General features: G+C 50.5%; 1 protein-coding gene across 3 annotated transcripts in view; it reads right to left on the reverse strand.

The window, feature by feature from the left end:
• CFAP45 (cilia and flagella associated protein 45) overlaps nucleotides 1-19,123 on the reverse strand; it is a 42,672-nt gene that overhangs the window by 11,548 nt on the left and 12,001 nt on the right. For all 3 annotated transcript variants that reach the window (XM_074938937.1, XM_074938936.1, XM_074938935.1), the window contains exons 4-11: nucleotides 18,830-18,974; nucleotides 10,673-10,843; nucleotides 9,881-10,059; nucleotides 9,512-9,641; nucleotides 8,940-9,086; nucleotides 8,192-8,305; nucleotides 6,448-6,641; nucleotides 5,476-5,700 (exon numbers count right to left, since the gene is read on the reverse strand). In XM_074938937.1, coding sequence (XP_074795038.1) covers nucleotides 5,476-5,700; nucleotides 6,448-6,641; nucleotides 8,192-8,305; nucleotides 8,940-9,086; nucleotides 9,512-9,641; nucleotides 9,881-10,059; nucleotides 10,673-10,843; nucleotides 18,830-18,974 — 1,305 coding nt within the window. The remainder of the gene's footprint in view (nucleotides 1-5,475; nucleotides 5,701-6,447; nucleotides 6,642-8,191; nucleotides 8,306-8,939; nucleotides 9,087-9,511; nucleotides 9,642-9,880; nucleotides 10,060-10,672; nucleotides 10,844-18,829; nucleotides 18,975-19,123) is intronic.

The raw sequence follows: 19,123 nt of genomic DNA on the forward strand, positions 1-19,123 counted from the left end.
TCACATCAGCCACACTATCAGAGGCTCGTTCACCTGCACATCTACCAATGTGATATATGCCATCATGTGCCAGCAATGCCCCTCTGCCATGTACATTGGTCAAATTGGACAGTCTCTACGTAAAAGAATAAATGGACACAAATCAGACGTCAAGAATTATAACATTCATAAACCAGTCGGAGAACCCTTCAATCTCTCTCGTCACTCGATTTCTGATCTCAAAGTGAGTATCCTTCAACAAAAAAACTTCGAAAACAGACTCCAATGAGAGACTGCTGAATTGGAATTAATTTGCAAATTGGATACAATTAACTTAGGCTTGAATAGAGACTGGGAGTTGTTGAGTAATTATACTAAGTGAAACTATTTCCCCTTGTTTATTCCTGCCCCCCCACTGTTCCTCAGATGTTCTTGTTAACTCCTGGAAATGTGCTGGAAATGGCCCACCTTGATTATCACTTCAAAAGGTTTTCTCTCCCCCGACTCCACTCTCCTGCTGGTAATAGCTCATCTTAAGTGATCACTCTCCTTACAATGTATATTTTTTCATGGTCTGTGTGTATATATAAAATCTCCTCACCATACTTTCCACTTTATGCATCCGATGAAGTGAGCTCTAGCTCACGAAAGCTTATGCTCAAATAAATTGGTTAGTCTCTAAGGTGCCACAAGTACTCCTTTTCTTTTTGCGAATACAGACTAACACGGCTGCTACTCTGAAACCTGGAAAAATCATGGAGCAGGTCCTCAAGCAATCAATTCTGAAGCACTTAGAGGAGAGGAAAGTGATCAGGAACAGTCAGCATGGATTCACCAAGGGCAAGTCATGCCTGACTAATCTAATTGCCTTCTATGACGAGATAACTGGCTCTGTGGATGAGGGGAAAGCAGTGGACGTGTTGTTCCTTGACTTTAGCAAAGCTTTTGACATGGTCTCCCACAGTATTCTTGCCAGCAAGTTAAAGAAGTATGGGCTGGATGAATGGACTATAAAGTAGATAGAAAGTTGGCTAGATTGTCGGGCTCAATGGGTAGTGATCAATGGCTCCATGTCTAGTTGGCAGCCGGTATCAAGTGGAGTGCCCCAAGGGTCAGTCCTTGGGCCGGTTTTATTCAATATCTTCATTAATGATCTGGAGGATGGTGTGGATTGCACCCTCAGCAAGTTTGCAGATGACACTAAACTGGGAGGAGAGGTAGATACACTGGAGGGTAGGGATAGGATACAGAGGGCCCTAGACAAATTAGAGGACTGGGCCAAAAGAAATCTGATGAGGTTCAACGAGGACAAGTGCAGAGTCCTGCACTTAGGATGGAAGAATCCCATCCTAGATCCCCCTACAGACTAGGGACCGAATGGCTAGGCAGCAGTTCTGCAGAAAAGGACCTAGGGGGGTTACAGTGGATGAGAAGCTGGATATGAGTCAACAGTGTGCCCTTGTTGCCAAGAAGGCCAATGGCATTTTGAGATGTATAAGTAGGGGCATTGCCAGCAGATCGAGGGACGTGATCGTTCCCCTCTATTCGACATTGGTCAGGACTCATCTGGAGTACTGTGTCCAGTTTTGGGCCCCACACTACAAGAAGGATGTGGAAAAATTGGAAAACATCGAGCGGAGGGAAACAAAAATGATTAGGGGACTGGAACACATGACTTATGAGGAGCGGTTGAAGGAACTGGGATCGTTTAGTCTGCGGAAGAGAAGAATGAGGGGGGATTTGATAGCTGCTTTCAACTACCTGAAAGAGGGTTCCAAAGAGGATGGCTCTAGACTGTTCTCAGTGGTAGCAGATGACAGAACAAGGAGTAATGGTCTCAAGTTGCAGTGGGGGAGGTTTAGGTTGAATATTAGGAAAACCTTTTTCACTAGGAGGGTGGTGAAACACTGGAATGTGTTACCTAGGGGGGGGTTGGACTAGATGACCTCCTGAGGTCCCTTCCAAACCTGATATTCTAGGATTCTAAGATGGGGCTGGTTCTGTTTGACCAAGAGGTTGGGGGCTGGCAGCAGCTGGAGGGAATCTGCTACCTCTTCCACGGGGTGATCCATCCCCACATGTGTATGTTGGAAGAAGTGCTGGGAGGCAGAAAGGAGGGCTGGAGGGGAGGCTCAGAGTATTGGGGCAGAAAGGGAAGCCCTGGGGGCAGCACTAGGAACCCCTCCTAGTGAACTGTTTCAGCCCTGCTAACCAACTTCCTCTTCTGGCCTGCCCAGCTCTGCCCAGCAGCTGCTCCTCCCCATCTCCCTGCCGACTCCATCATCTCCACAGCCCCCATCTACCCTGCTGGGCCCAGAACCAGGGAGTGGATATGGGGAGAGAAAGCAGGGATGGGGTTGTGACCCTACGTACCCCTGTATTCACACCCTACGCCGGGGCAGGCAAACTTTTCGGCCTGAGGGCCACATCGGCTTTCCAAAATTGTATGGAGGGCCGGTTAGGGGAGTCTGTGTCTCCCCAAACAGCCAGGTGTGGCCCGGTCCCCGCCTCCTATCCGACCCCCCCGCTTCTCGCCTCCTGACGGCTCCCCCAGGACTCCTGCCCCACCCAACCCCCCTGTTCCCTGTCCCCTGACAGTCCCCCTGGGACTCCTGCCCCATCCACCACACCCTGCTCCCTGTCCCCTGACCACCCTCAGATCCCCCACCCCTGCCACCCCATCCAATCCCCACCTCATTCCTGACTCCCCCCCCCGGGACCCCTGCCCCATCCAACCCCCCCGTTCCCTGCCCTCTGACCCCCCCGACCCCATCCACCCACCTGCCCCCTCACAGCGCTGCCTGGAGCACCGGTGGCTGGCAGCGCTACAGCTGTGACGTCCAGAGCACTGGGTCAGGCTGCAGCTCTGCAACTGCACTGCCTGGCCACCCAGAGCGTGGCACGGCGCGCTGAGGCTGGCGGGGCGGGGGCTAGCCTCCCAGGCCAGGAGCTCAGGGGCTAAGCTGGAGGGTCCCGTGGGCCGGATGTGGCCCGTGGGCCGTAGTTTGCCCACCTCTGCCCTACGCCCATAGCACGGATCAAACTATCCTTGTGGGGTATCATTTGAAAACTACTAATACACAGGTCAATACTATCATTGTAGAACAGATGTGACAAAGCTGCATGAAGAGTTACGAACATCCCTTGGGACGATGTTTTAAAGTCTGTATTTGAACAAAGTAGAAACAGGTCTGCCCAGGGCTTGCATACCAATGAAGCAGGTGACTGGTGACAATGGAATTGTAAACAGAACCATTCAAAAATAACGAGGAGTCCTTGTGGCACCTTAGAGACTAACAAATTTATTTGGGCATAAGCTTTCGTGGGCTAGAACCCACTTCATCAGATGTATGGAGTGGAAAATACAGGAGCAGGTATACATACATGAAAAGATGGGAGTTGCCCTACCAAGTGTGAGGTCAGTCTAACGAGATGTGCCACTCTCATTACCACTACAAAAGTTATTTTTCCTCCCTTGGTATCCTACTGTTAATTGGGGTTCTAGCCCACGAAAGATTGTGCCCAAATAAATTTGTTAGTCTCTAAGGTGCCACAAGGACTCCTTGTTGTTTTTGCTGATACAGACTAACACGGCTACCACTCTGAAACCTAGAACCATTAAATCTCACCTGGTGGTTGGGGAGTCAGCATGTCTAGACCATAAACGACTGTGTATTCACTTGTCTAACCAGCCTCATCACCAGGCAGAGACAATGAAGCTACATTTATATGAAAGGTAACAAAGCCATTCAGTGAACAAGGGGAAGAGGCGAAGACTAAACTATCAACGGCTGATGGAGACACCACCCCCAGGAAGCCTTCGTCCTTGTTGAAGCAGGATCAATGCACTTTAAGAGAGAAGCTTTTCAAAGATTTACTGGACCATAAAGAGAGGGACAGTGAACCACTGAGTTATTATCCTTCACCATGGAGACAAGGGAACCAGTGCCCTGTATTTCTGTGATGGTCCTGACTGAAGGACAGTCAGCCATGCTGGACCATGAGTAACTGGTCAGTGACACCATCTTAAGCAAAACACAGTGCCTTGCTAGATAAAGTTTCAGTCTTTTAAATACGGGTTTTCACTTTGATTTCTTGAAACCATCTCCCCCTTTATATCTTTTACTTGGCATCACTTAACCTGTGCCCTGTTGCTAATAAACTGGTTTTATTTTAATCTAAACCAACCCAGTGCTGTGTCTGAATTGAAGGAATTGTTAACTCCAATTAATAGGGCAAGCTGCTGGGTACTGTCTCTTTAAAGGAATAAACGACCCTGATTTTTCTGAGTGATCCAGGACAGGGCTGGACGCTTCAAGGCAGATGGTTTTGGGGAAATTCAGGACTGGAAGGGTGTTGGGGTCTGTAGCGGGGCAGTTACCCCGCTCCTGAGAGAAAAGGCTAGGCTGATTGGGGAAACAGCCACAGCTGGGGCCACGCCCCAATTAGGACACAGCTGGCCCTGTTATAAGGGCTCAGGGAGGAGCTGGGTTGGTCTCTCTCTAGCTATGGCAAGAGAAGGACCTAGCTGTCAGGCACGGCACGGCACGGCACGGCACGGCACGGCACGGCACGGCACGGCACGGCACGGCACGGCACGGCACGGAACTCAACTCAACTCAACTCAACTCAACTCAACTCAACTCAACTCAACTCAACTCAACTCAACTCAACTCAACTCAACTCAACTCAACTCAACTCAACTCAACTCAACTCAACTCAACTCCCCAGGCTGAGGTCTTGGTAAAGGCCTATGCAGGGGCTGGGAGGTGCAGACCAGAGACAGGCAGAGGCAGCTGGTCCAATCTCCTTGCCAGTGATGAGTGGCCATGACAGACTGCACTTTGCCCCAGTAAGTGGGGGCTAAATGACAACTGGCAGTAGTCACTGACGCAAGGTGGGTGAGAGGGATGGGGCTTCCACTGGGAGGGGAGACCCAGAGTGTGGGGGTACTGCAGGGGCAAAGGGCACTGGGATCTGGAGGGAAACAGGGGCCAGCGGCAGGCAAGACACTGGCCAGTAAGAGGTGCTCTGTATGCTGAAGAGCTAATTCCCAAGACAACCAGCAGGAGGTGCTGCACTGGTGAGTTGGCGGTTTGCTACAGTGTCGTCCTCCCAGGTGTAACCAAAGTTGGTGGACAGCAGGGTGGGACTGTTATGTTGTGGCAGGCTGCTGAAGTCACAAGTGCTGACCCAGGGCTGCACAGCACACAAACACTCAAGATATCGCATGCCTGTCTGCTGGCTGTTGGTATCTGAGCTGTGAACTATAGCAGCACAACATTTACAGCACTCAGGGCACAACCCCTTACTGGTCTGGATTACACCCCAAAACGTAATGGGGTATTCTGCTGGACTGTGCTGCATGAGCAGTGACCCTCTAAGCCCTTCCCATGGCCTTTCCCAGCACTAGGAATGGGCTGATGTCATGTCAAGCCCAGCCCAGGAGCCCAGACTCCCAAGGCACAGGCCTCCTGCTTGGCCCTACAACCTCACCTGAGCTCCTCTATCTTCTTCCTCTTGATCTCGCTGATACGCTCACTGCGCCGGCGTGCCTCTTCCTTCAGCCGCTTGCCCTCCTCGAAGGTAGCAATTCTCTCCTGCACCTGCTTCTGCTGATGCTCACGCACCTGGCGTCGCACCTGGTCGGCATGCATCACCTGCAGGGCTGCGCGTCGCTCCTGCTCCTTCCGTTCCTTCTCAATCTGATCCCGCTGGGCTCTGCAGGGAGACATCGGGCTGCATGACCCTTGTGCTAGAACTGCCGCCTGCCCCAGCAGCAGCACTGGAAAGGCAAATAACCCTCTGTCCAAGGCTCTGGCCCATGCTGCAGCCATAGGTTCCTCCCGATGCATTCCAGTTTCACTTCCCCACTCTCATGCTACACACCCTCCCATGCAGACAAGGATTTCCTTGTTCCTGCTGCTGACTGCCCAGGCTGTGTCCTCCCCACCATGGCTTCATGGGGGAAGCTGGGCTCCCCAGGCAGATCTGTAATGGGCAGGCTCCCCGTGCAGTCCAAAGCAGACTGCAGTCTGAGCAGGCAACTCAGGCCCAGTGTTTTGGCTGATGTGCCCACCCAGCTCCCAGGCTGAGCAGCATGAGCCTGACATACAGAGGGAGATTTTCTACAGAACCCTGCTTCCCACTATGCTGCTCAAAGCTGGAGGGGCAGAAATGACACAGTGCATGCTGGGTAGAATTTTCTGATCATGTGATCAAAGATCCACAAAACCATTGTCCATATAAAGAAAATTCACGGTGTGAAAAGCCTCTGAAGGAAACCCTGGTGCTGAGGGGGCAGGAGATCAGCCCCCAGTCCCTTCAGCACTGGACAGGTCAGAGGGAAGGTGCACAACCAGGGCTGCTTCGCAACATCACTGGGAACTTGGTCCCTGAACTACCTGGCTCGCCGGGGCTGGGCCTCAGTTACTTCATCAGTGACCCCACCAGCGCCACCTGTGCTACCTGAGGATCCTCTCGAACTCCTTGCGGTCCCGCTGCACCTGCACAGCCAGGCTGTGCTCCTTGTAGGCTATCTGCTCCAGCCGGCTCTTCTTCAGCATGGCCTCAGTCTCCGCCTTCCTCTGCGCAGCTTCCTTCTCCTTCTGGCGCAACTCTCGCTCGGTGGCCTCTTGGTTCCGCTTGGCCCGCAGCGCATCCTGCCAGGAAGGGAGAGCACTGACTCCCACTGTGAGCAGAGCAGGGACCCTAGCAACACACACCTGATGCGGGGCCCAGGACAGACAGCCCCTGTTGCTGCTCAGGACCTTGGGCTCCCTTTGTTTGGGTTACAGAGGAAACAGCTGGATTCTGTCCTGCCTCTTGCCCCACAGCACAGCATCCAGCTATGTGTATGCTCCTACTAGTGATGCAGGATGGACCCAGCCAGAGTGGCTGAGCACGGGCAGAGCCAGTGGTGCTGGACGTTACAGAAACCTTGTTAGACTTGGGATCTGAGCGAACAGAGAGAAGAAAGATACAGACCAATGTGCTGGTGCCATCTATGAGTTATGCTGGCACCCAGCTCACAGCCTCAGGGTCCTCATGGTCCTTCAGAGCCAGTGATCATCTATAGCAGGGGTAGTCAATATGCGGACTGTGGGCCAAATCCGGACTGCCAGATGCTTTTGAACAGACCCTGAAATTTTTTTTCGGACTTATTATCGTTGTTGTTGTGTGCTTTTTTTTTTTTTTTTAATTTTCTCTGGAGTGTGGATCTGGACTGTACCTTGACAAAAAATAGACTATCCCTGATCTATAGGATGCTGCAGGCACCTCCTGAGCAAGGCAGGCTGCTGGGAGCGCATAACACTGGTTCTAGTGGGTCCACTGAGGGGCTGGTAAGATCTCCACAGCTCTGGGCTGGGGCCACCTGAGAAACCTGCCTCCCACCCCATTATGGCAGCAAAGCCTGGCTGTGCTCCTGAGGTTGCCTCTCCAGGACAAAGAGCAGAGCTTTCTCAGCCAGGTTACAGCCCTGTGGACACAGGTTTCTCATGTCTCCCTTGCTTTGCTGTGAGACCCCCACGAGGTATGTGAGGCAGCAGCATCATCCCTGGTCCCTTGCCAAGGCGAGGGATGGGGTGAGACCTCCTCCCAGGGGAAGGGAAGGCTCTACACCACAGTACCTCAACAGGGCAACACAACTGGTTTAACAAGGTCCATTTCTCAGTGCATTTCACTGAAATATTCCCCCTCCTCGCAGCAGCATGGGCTGAGTGAGGGGCTCCTGGCAGGACAGCCAGCAGAGAAGAGAAGCTCCAGCTTCTCCATCTTATCTCAGTCCCAGCAGCCCTTGCTAGCCCCTTGCCAGCTCCAGCAAGGGGAACAGACATTCTGTGTAAAGGGAAGTTGCTAATTCCTTGGGGCTGGGGAAGGAGTTTGCTCAGGGGAACATGCTGCTCAATGCAAGTCTGTTAAGAGAATGCAGCATCTCCCCTGGCCCCTTGCTTGGCCCCTCCGCCCACTGGCTCTGGAGCGTGCAGACATAATGCACTCTGACCAGGTGTGCTGGCCAGGGGGTGCCCCCCACCCATGCCCCCTTCACCACTAGGGCTCTAGGGACTGGTCTGGCAAGAGGAACCATTCCCCTGCTACTCCCATTGGGTTTCTTGAGGTTTTGACGTAGCTGGGATGGGATGGAAGCAGGGGAGAGAGAGGTAGGGAGGGAGACGGACTGGCATGGGGGCAGGCTTTGCAAGCATGTTACCTGCTCTGCTTGGTAATCCTGGGCCTTTTCCTGCATCGCCCTCAGACGTGCCGTCTCCATCTCCTTCTCCCGACGGATCTTCTCCTGTTCAGCCTCGAACTCTGCTTCCCGTGCCTGGGCCAGGCAAACAGCCCCAGGTCAATGAACTGCACCCGGGCTGTTAACAGTAACCCTTCCCCGTCGCCAACCCATGCGAGTGCACAGCATAATACAGACCCAGCGTCTCTGTCTTTCGCTCACACACACATCTCTGACCCCCTGTATAACACTGGCCAGAGAACTTCCCCCAAATAATTCCTAAAGCAGATATTTAGCTACACATCCAGACTCGTCAGTGATGGAGAATCCACCACGACCCTTAGTAAATTGTTCCCCTTCTTGTCTGGACTCCTTACAGGGGCCAGCATCTAGCTCTCCAGACATGCTCCTTCTGTTCTCAGCTGAACAATGCTCACGAGCAGAAAACATGGTACATACAGATGTGTGTCTCTGCCTGTGGGATATGGACATCCATCAGCACAGACGGATCTCGCTGACAGATTCCCAGATGTTAATGCCAGGAGGAACCATTATGATGATCTAGTCTCAACTCCTGCATAGCACAGGCCAGAAAACCTCACCCAGTAATTTCTGCACCAGGCCCAGAACTCCTGGCTAAACTAGAGCAGAACCTTCATGGTGACATGCAGCTCAATTTACTGGGCAGGAATGCCACCTGGTCTCTTGTCCCCCTGCCCACAGAACATACTATTTTCTGCTTCTGGTACTCCAGCACCCGCTGGTCAGCCATCCTCTCCTGGGCCAGCTGCTCCTCCTTACGCTGCTGGTTTTCATCATTGATACGTTTAATCTCAGCCTGAATTTTCATCTTCTGCTCATGTCTGTGCTCCATGTCCTCAGAAAGGTACAAGACAAGGTGGTCATGAGAGAGGGACCCCAGGAAGATGGCCCCAGCACAGACCCCTTCCCGACCCATTCTTGCTTTGGCATTTGCCTGGAGCCTTCCTGGTACCATGCACCAGGAGGGACAGAGGGGCCAGCTACTGGGCTGGGGTTGAAGAGCCCACTTTCCAATTGCTCACTTTCCAGGTGGGCTCCTTGTCTGCTTCCCATAGTCCTCAACCGTGAGGAGATTAACTAGCTCTGGGCTGCCCCTTCCCCTGGCCCCAGGGGATACTAGAGAGCCGGAGTCTGAGTCTCCTCTCACATGCGCTGGGTTGGCAGCAGAGCTCCTCCTCACTTACACTGCTGGGAGCGAGAGAAGAGTGGTTGGACGGGCTCAGAATCAATCTGACACCTCACCTTACATATATCTCTTACCCTCAGGTCTTCCATCTGCATTTGCTCCAGATAATCCAGCATCTCCTGGGCTTCCTGATCCCGCTGCTCCGCCTTCATAGCCCTCTCCTCTTGGTTCTTCTCTATCTGCTTGATGATATGTTGCCTCCCTCTGAGAACAGGACACAACAATGTCTCTGGCAGGGAGACATGAGTGGCCCATCATATTGTCCCCGGCACAAATGCCTGCAAAACCTGCCTTGAGGGCTGCTATGCTGGCCATGCCCCATGGCCACACAGGCAGGTATCCCTGGGTGCCTGTCACCTTGCACTGGAAGTGGGAAGTGCTGGGAGAGGGGCTGCACTATGACTAGCTCTGCCCAGTGCTGGGGGAGGGGCATTCCTGCTCACCTGATCTGCTCCTCCTTCCTCTTCTGCTCCAGCTCCTCCTGCATCTTGGTGGCTTTCTGCCTCTCCACCTCCATCATCTGGTCCAGGCGCTTCTCCTCCTCCTCCAGCTCCTTCTCAATCAGCTGTTTCTCCAGCATCTGTGCATCGCGGATCGCCTGGCACTTTGCGTTCAGGATCATCTGTGGGGACAAAGAACCACACTGGCTCAACCTTGCACACGGGGCAGGGAAAGGGGGAGAGAGTTCAAGGAGAAAGAAACAGACCATGATCCAGTGGTTAGAGCAAAGAATTAGCTCTGTTCCCAGCTATACCACTGACTCACCTTGTGCCCTCGGGCAGGTCACTTAACCTTTCTGCACCCAGGTTTCCTCACATCTGAGTACAGCAAGGACTGCATGGCACAGGAGGCTGGTAATGACCCAAAGAGCTTCCCCCCACAGGTAACCAGTTCATATCCAGCCCAGGTCAGTAGTGACCATAAGTCCTTGCTAGCAGATGGCTGGCCAGTGCTACCATGTGGAATGAGTCTTGGTCCCACTCCTCATAGACAGGTCATGATCTGCACCATCACAGCAGGCACCTTCACTGACAGCTATCACACAGGGGCCAAGAAGACTCAGCTTCCCTCTCCCTGTACAGGGTCCCTCCAGGGCAAGGCTGAGCTTGCCCTGCTTTGGATAAACCTGGCTCTGAGTGCCATGGGTCAGTGGGTACAGCACTGACCTGCTTTGCAGAAGGGCCTAGTTATTGGGGAGAGGGGCAGACTGCAGAGCAGAGAGCCCGGGACCCCACCTCGCTGAGCTCCTTGACCTCGTCCTCCTGCTCCATGCGCATCCTGTTGGCCCGCTGCAGCAGGTACTGGGCTCGCTCCTTGGCCTCCTCCTCCAGGTCACTCAGCTTCTCCTTCTTCTTCTGCACTATCCCCTTCAGCTTCATGACGTTCTTGCGCTCATTCACCCCAGCCTGGAGGGGAAAGGCAGGCTGCTGACAGAGGGATCCCCACACCACATTCCTGGCGCTGAAGAGACTGGCTGACCCTCGCTCCAGAGTGCTGCCACAAGCCAGATTCTTCTGGGCCAGCACCACAATGACACCATAGCTGGGTGGGGTTGACCTGCACTGTGGGGAGTGCTAGGCCTGCCTGGAGGGTGCTTCAGGGAGGCAGCAGTGCTGAGGGAGATGCTCGAATCCTATAGTCTCTGAGACAGGAGAGCTGCCTGGAACCATGGGCTCTGTGATATACCCCCTCATCCTGTGTTCATGAGCCAGCGGCTTTGTGCAGAAGGCTCCTTCCTACATGGGATCCCTGAGTTTAGTAGCAACCACCTAAGCCCATTAAATGAGCCACTCTCTCCACTGCCAGAACTTCCTGAGATTGTAGCACTGCTGTCTCCCCACCCTACAGGGGGTGAGGATTCTCACTGGGATATGAACTGTGGGGACTGGCCGATCCCTACACCCCTCCATCAGAGCCTGGGCTTGCTCCCTTGGGTCCCAGTGTAGGGTACAAGTTCTATGTCTCTGCTGCTAGGAGCATTTGGGTGGAGAGCTCTTTCCAGACCTCTGCCAATTGCTAGGAGCCACCAGAGGCCACTCTGGAGCACAATGACCCCTCTCCCCTGACAGGGAAGCAGTTTGGGGTTAGCAGCATAAACAGTTCGCTGGCCCATAGACATGAGCTTGTCCAGGGGCTTCCTCTGTAAAGCCCTACATGGTTTGGGGCCTGGCTGGTCACGAACCCCACCCCCTCCTTGCAGTCTGCACCCCACTGTGACACTCTGTACCTTGGGGGAAGACCCTACACCCCCACGTTCATCTTTCTAAAATGATGGTGTGGTATCCAATGCAAACTTTGTCATGTTGGGTGTCTTCAGAAGGCTCATAATGCATCGAGCATGGTTGTTATAGTAAGGTGTCAAGGTTCCTTCCCCACTCTGAACTCTAGGGTACAGATGTGGGGACCTGCATGAAAGACCCCCTAAGCTTATTCTTACCAGCTTAGGTTAAAAACTTCCACAAGGTACAAACTTTGCCTTGTCCTTGAACCTTATGCTGCCACCACCAAGCGTGTTAAACAAAGAACAGGGAAAGAGCACACTTGGAGACATCTTCCCCCCAGCCCTACACCCCCTTTCCTGGGGAAGGCTTGATAAAAATCCTCACCAATTGGTACAGGTGAACACAGACCCAAACCCTTGGATCTTAAGAACAATGAAAAAGCAATCAGGATCTTAAAAGAAGAATTTTAATTAAAGAAAAAGTAAAAGAATCACCTCTGTAAAATCAGGATGGTAACTACCTTACAGGGTAATCAGATTCAAAACACAGAGAATCCTTCTAGGCAAAACCTTAAGTGACAAAAAGACACAAAAACAGGAATATACATTCCATTCAGCACAGCTTATTTACCAGCCATTTAAACAAAAGCATCACACAGACAGACAGACCCTTTGTTCCCCCACCCCTTCAGCTTTGAAAGTATCTGTCTCCTCATTGGTCATTTTGGTCAGGTGCCAGCGAGGTTATCTTAGCTTCTTAACCCTTTACAGGTGAAAGGGTTTTGCCTCTGACCAGGAGGGATTTTATAGTTCTATATACAGAACGGTGGTGACCCTTCCCTTTATATTTATGACATAAGGTTACAGGGGGAGATATTTTGGGGGAAGATGTCTCCAAGTGGGCTCTTTCCCTGTTCTTTGTTTAACACGCTTGGTGGTGGCAGCATAGGGTTCAAGGACAAGGCAAAGTTTGTACCTTGTGGAAGTTTTTAACCTAAGCTGGTAAGAAAAAGTTTAGGTGGTCTTTCATGCAGGTCCCCACACCTGTACCCTAGAGTTCAGAGTGGGGAAGGAACCTTGACAGTTAAAATTTCATGTATATAGTTATGAGGCTGAAAATGCACCCTCATGGCTAAAAGCAAGCCCATGCAAAAACTCTCCAAGAACAGAGAGGCAGTTCATGCCTCGTCAGGGCATGCATGGGACAAACCCAGCCCAGCCTCACAGGAACAAAGGGCACTGGCCTACGCATCAAAAAAGAATCTGTTATACCCTTGAGGGAGTCACCCCCTTCCTTTGGGCATTTTTGGGACTGCAATGAGGTAATGCTCACCTGACTCTGAAGGGGGAAGGGAGGAAGCCAAGAGGGAAGAAAGGACATGATAAAAGGGAGAGATGTTTGCCATGCTCGTTCTCTCTCTTCCACCTACATCTGCAAACACCACCACCACCACCAAGCGACTGAAGCGCTGATCAAAGGGGCGAGCCTGACTGAAAAGTAACCAGCCAGCCTGTGGTGAGAAGCATCAAAGTTTTTAAGGACATTGAAAGTGTTCAGATCAGCTTAGAATGCATTTTACTTTTATTTCATTTGACCAAATCTGACTTGTTATGCTTTGGAAAAGAAAAGGAGGCAGCCAGGGAGGAAGCTGCACACAGAAGGGACGTGCGAGAGAGAGAGAGAAAGCAGGAAGAAAGAGAGAGCGAGAGTGAAAACATCAACTGGACCTGCTAGAGAAGCAGAATGAGAACCTGCTGACCTCAATGACTCCCATCACTCCAAAAATTCACAAATGGGAACACTTCTGTCCTGCATACAGTGAGGACAATGATATTGCTGAATATCTGACTACCTTCGAAAGGCTGTGTGTAATACATGAAATCCTTGATAAGAGTTCCTACCCTGATTACAAAATTAACTGGTAAAGCTGAAAATGTATTCAATGGAATGCCTATTGACGATGTTTTAGACTATTGTAAATTTAAAGATACTGTTTTGCGAAGTTTTCAGATTACCCCTGGAACGTATAAAGTTAAATTTAGGAATCTTAAAAGGGATATTGGTATGAGTAATGGGGAATATGTAAGCAAAATGGAAGATGTGTTGAGAAAATGGGTGAGGGGTAAGGAGGTGGCAAGTTTTGAGGGAATGTTGGATCTTGTTGCTCAAAAGCATTTCCTAAGCATATGTGAGGCTGACGTGAAGCAGCGTCTATGGGACAAAGATGTCAAGTCTGTGGATGAGAGAGCTTTTTTTGCTGATGCCTTTGAGTAGACTCAGAAGTCTATTGAGGGCAGGCCCCAGAAAGAGGGGTTTAAAACTGGTGGGAAGGGAGGATCCCATTTTGCCCCTGGGAAGAGAGAAGGGGACTGGGAGCCTAAACAGTCTCTTACCCAAAAACATTCCTCTACTGACAGGTTTCAGAGTAGCAGCTGTGTTAGTCTCTATCCGCAAAAAGAAAAGGAGTACTTGTGGCACCTTAGAGACTAACAAATTTATTTGAGCATAAGCTTTCGTGAGCTACAGCTCACTTCATCGGATGCATACAGTAGTAACTCTCATCCCAAATCTCCTGTAAAAGCAGAAGAGCCCAGAAGGTGCGATCAGTGTAATTACACTGATCACCTGAGCAATAGATGCCCTATGCTAGGAGGAAGCAGGCAAACAATAGCTCATGTTAGTTCTGCTGTCCTCAACACAGAAACCCCCAAGCAATGGAAACCTATCATATTGGTTCTGTGAGGTTAGTCTCTGCAGAACCAGATATGGAACATGTTAAGGCTGTCTGTCCAAATTGATGGCAGGGAATACTCGGAGCAGATGGATACAGGGGCCCAGATCTCTCTGTTTAAGCGAAGTGTGGTCCTAAAGGCTACTATGTTGCCTGGCCAAATGGGAGAGATTGTGGGGGTGGGTGAAAGCAGATTCCTCATACCACTAGCTAAAATCCATTGGTTTGGAAAGTGTTCTGACTGTGGGGGTAATGGAACACCTCCTATTTGACCTGCTCCTTGGTAATGATTTTTTCTGTGTAGCTCAGGTTAAAGTATTTGCCTGTAGCAGGAGGGAGTGTTATGCTGGGACCCGTGAGGGGAAGGGGGAAGGTCTCAGGAACTGCTGAGAGAATGGGAAAGAGTCTCCTTGATACTTCTGCAGCTGGGGGAAGCAGTGTGCTTCCAGGTGGGAGGGTGATTGAGACCAACTCCTGCACTGCAGCTGGAGGCAACACCACCTCAGGAAGGGATGGGAGTGTAATACTTGCCGGAGAGAGACTTGTTCAGGTTGTTAGTTGCTAGCAGGTCGCAGCTGAACCAGAGGCAAAACCAGCTCAAGGGAGCAGAGAGCAATGTGTCCAGAGGAGAGCCCAGAGAAGGGGTAGGAGATCTCAGAAACCACTGAGGTGGGTGAGGATTCCTGTGACTCTGTAACACAGGGAAGCAGGATGCTTCCAAGTATGGGAGGGGCTGAGACTAGCTCCTTTCCAGCAGAAAGCAACATGTCCTCAGGCACAGGGGCAGGAGAGGTGCTGTCAGTGATTAAGGAAACTGTCCCAGTTGTTAGCTGACAGAGTTCTGCAGCTGAAGGAAGGGGCCCAGAGGAGGAAACTGGGGAAGGAATAGTGGGGGTAAAGGAATGTCTCCTCACTAGTCACTTGGGGCAGGATGCCCAGGACACTAGGAGGATGGCTGGGTCAGCATCTGTGCACCCAGGCACTCAGCCTGTGACCCAGGTTTTGAGAAGGAACTGTGTCACTGACCTCCTGGAGGGGAGCAGTCACACAGCTGACTTCTCAGGGACAGAGACAGAGGTGATGGAGGGTACCCCAATCCAAGTCCCAGTTTTTCAGGATGCTATTCCTGATAAGAAAAGGAGTACTTGTGGCACCTTAGAGACTAACAAATTTATTTGAGCATAAGATCTCGTGAGCTACAGCTCACTTCATCGGATGCATCTTGTATTCCTGATAAGTTTTTGGAAAGTAACTGTGTCTCTTTACATCAAGATGCAGCTCCAACGCCTGTAACAGCAGAAGAGTTGAGACCAGGAAATTGCGAGGTGGTCATCTGCCAGAATACAGACAACCCAACTCACCGAAGTGGGGGTGCTTTCCCCCAGGCTGGTGAGACACAGAGAGCAGTTATGGGAAAGCTGCTGGGAAAGGTTGAATCTGATCAAAGGGTAAATACACCTAGCCCAGAGAGCACAGATCACAGCCCTCTCGGGGGCAGGGAAGGACTCAGTGCTGGGAGGGGGAAACACAGGGTAACCCCAAAAGGGGAGCTCGATTACCTACATATGTACAGTCCTGGGGTTGGGAGACAGCTCCCCAAAGGGCCTTCGAGGACCTGGACCCTTATCTTGCCAGACCTTGAGATACCAAAATGCCAGAAACATGATTAAATTAAGAGCCCACACAAAGGGAAACACTGGAGGGAAAGGTTTCAGAGTAACAGCCGTGTTAGTCTGTATTCGTAAAAAGAAAAAAGAAAAGGAGTACTTGTGGCACCTTAGAGACTAACCAGTTTATTTGAGCATGAGCTTTCGTGAGCTACAGCTCACTTCATCGGATGCATAGCATATCGTGGAAACTGCAGAAGACATTATATACACACAGAGACCATGAAACAAAACTTCCTCCCACCCCACTGTCCTGCTGCTAACAGCTTATCTAAAGTGATCATCAAGTGATTATCAAGGAAGGCCATTTCCAGCACAAATCAAGGTTTTCTCACTCTTCCCCCCACCACACACACACACACACAGACACAGACACACATACAAACTCACTCTCCTGCTGGTAATAGCCCATCCCTCTTTGAAACCTCTCTTTATAATGCGCATGATAATCAAGGTGGGTCATTTCCAGCACTAATCCAGGTTTTCTCACCCCCCCCCACACACACACACACCCCCCCTCCAAAAACCACACACACAAACTCACTCTCCTGCTGGCAATAGCTCATCTTACAATGTGCACAGCAATAATCCAAGTTTAACCAGAACGTCTGGGGGGGGGGGGGGTTGTAGGAAAAAAACAAGGGGAGATAGGCTACCTTGCATAATGACTTAGCCACTCCCAGTCTCTATTCAAGCCCAAATTAATAGTATCCAATTTGCAAATGAATTCCAATTCAGCAGTTTCTCGCTGGAGTCTGGATTTGAAGTTTTTTTGCTTTAAGATAGCGACCCTCATGTCTGTGATTGCGTGACCAGAGAGATTGAAGTGTTCTCCGACTGGTTTATGAAGCCAGTGACTAATTACATGGGAGAGAGTCAAAGGACACCATGGGTAATGAACAAACTAACCTCAAACTACACTAACTGAACAGAGGGCATGGTATCATAAAGATACTTGTAAACACCCATCTGTGATAAATATTTTGGTATTAATGTTAAGTTTTGGGGATAAGAATTTCAACTCAGATGTTAAACCTTATGATAATGCTACTTTTCAATTAATACCTGTAAACAGGTTTAAAGCTTATCACAGCAGAGAAACCATTAAAAAAAAAAAAAGAAAAGTAGTACTTGTGGCACCTTAGAGACTAACCAATTTATTTGAGCATAAGCTTTCGTGAGCTACAGCTCACTTCATCGGATGCATACTGTATAATGTCTTCTGCAGTTTCCACAGTATGCATCCGATGAAGTGAGCTGTAGCTCACGAAAGCTTATGCTCAAATAAATTGGTTAGTCTCTAAGGTGCCACAAGTACTCCTTTTCTTTTTGTGAATACTGACTAACACGGCTATTACTCTGAAACCTGTCATTAAAAAAAAAAAAACACCTGGTTTGCTGTGTGTGACTGGGAAAACTGAGGCACGCTGCGTCATGGCCTTAATGGCAGGATGCCAAGAGAACTATAACAAACTGCCTTCGAGAAAGTTTACTGCAAGAGGGTTAGTCACTGAATAACAGGGGAGGTGTGATGCTCTGTAACCTGGGGGAACACCCTACACCCCCATGTTCATCCTTATAAAATGACTGTGTGGTATCCAATGCAAAGTTTGTCATGTTGGGTGTCTTCAGAAAGCTCCTAATACACTGAGCATGGTTGTTATAGTGATGTTATAGTAATTGTCGCAGTAATGTTATAGTAAGGTTATAATTTCATACATAGGTATGAGGGACATAGTACATAGTTATGAGGCTGAAAATGTATCCTCATGGCTTAAAGCAAGCCCATGCAAAAAGTCTCCAAAAACAGAGAGGCAGTTCACACCTTGTCAGGGCATGAATGGGACAACCCCAGCCCAGCCTCACAGGAACAATGGACGCTGGCTTAGGCAGCAACGATAGAATCTGTTAGACCCTTGAGGCAATCACCCCCTTTCTTTGGGCAGTTTGGGACTGCAATGAGGTAATGCTCACCTGACTCTGAAGGGGGTGGGGGGAGCAAAGCCCAGATTAAATGCTGATCAAAGGGGCGAACCTGACTGAAAAGTAACCGGCCAGCCTGTGGTGAGAAGCATCAAAGTTTTTAAGGACATTGAAAGCGTTCAGATCAGCTTAGAATGCGTTTTGCTTTTATTTCATTTGACCAAATCTGACTTGTTATGCTTTGACTTATAATCACTTAAAATCAATCTTTATAGTTAATAAATCTGTTTATCCTACCTGAAGCAGTGTGTTTGGTTTGCAGTGTCAGAGGCTCCCCTGGGATAAGAAGCCTAGTACATATTAATTTCTTTGTTAAATTGATGAACTTATATAAGTTTGCAGCATCCAGTGGGCATAACTGGACACTGCAAGACTGAGGTTCCCAGGGTTGTGTCTAGATATTGGCTAGTGTCATTCGCTTGCAAGTAGCTGGGAGCAGCTGATATGCCAGAGGCTGTGCATGAATGGCCCAGGAGTGGGGTTCTCACCGCAGAGCAGGGTAAGGCTGGCTCCCAGAGTCAAGGATGGGAGTGGCCTTTACTGGCCTAGCAGATCAATGGTCCAGACAACACCAGAGGGGAATGTCACACCCACCTCCCCCTCTGTCTAGCCCAATGACCTCTGGCAGGCAACAGCTGGACCCAGCACACCACGAATGCCTGGGGTGGCTGCCGTAGCCCCTTCAGTGAGCCTTTCCCCAGCAAGTCAACCCTACACAGCCATTTCAAACAGCATCCTGGAATCTGCCTACAAACCAGCTGACAAAAGGAAGCGACAGGAGACACATACTATAACAGCTTCCTTCTCTGCCTTGAGGGCTGCTATGCTGGCCTCACGCTCCTCCTTGGTCAGGACTCGGGATGCGGTCTTAATGCGGTGGAAATCCTCTGGGCTCATAATGAGGGATTCTCCTGACGGGTCCTCTGCAGGAACACTGGCAGAACAAGTGAGCAGGGCACAGAGAGCAGAGTCACTGACATAGATTCTCCCTACCCCACTCCTCGCACACACTTCCCCATAACCACGTCAGCCTGGGCAATGTCTGGTGGTTTCCTGTGTGGAGAACAGACCCTGTGGTGCTGC

This window comes from Natator depressus, chromosome 24 (assembly GCF_965152275.1).
Source record: "Natator depressus isolate rNatDep1 chromosome 24, rNatDep2.hap1, whole genome shotgun sequence".
Classification (NCBI taxonomy): domain Eukaryota; kingdom Metazoa; phylum Chordata; order Testudines; family Cheloniidae; genus Natator; species Natator depressus.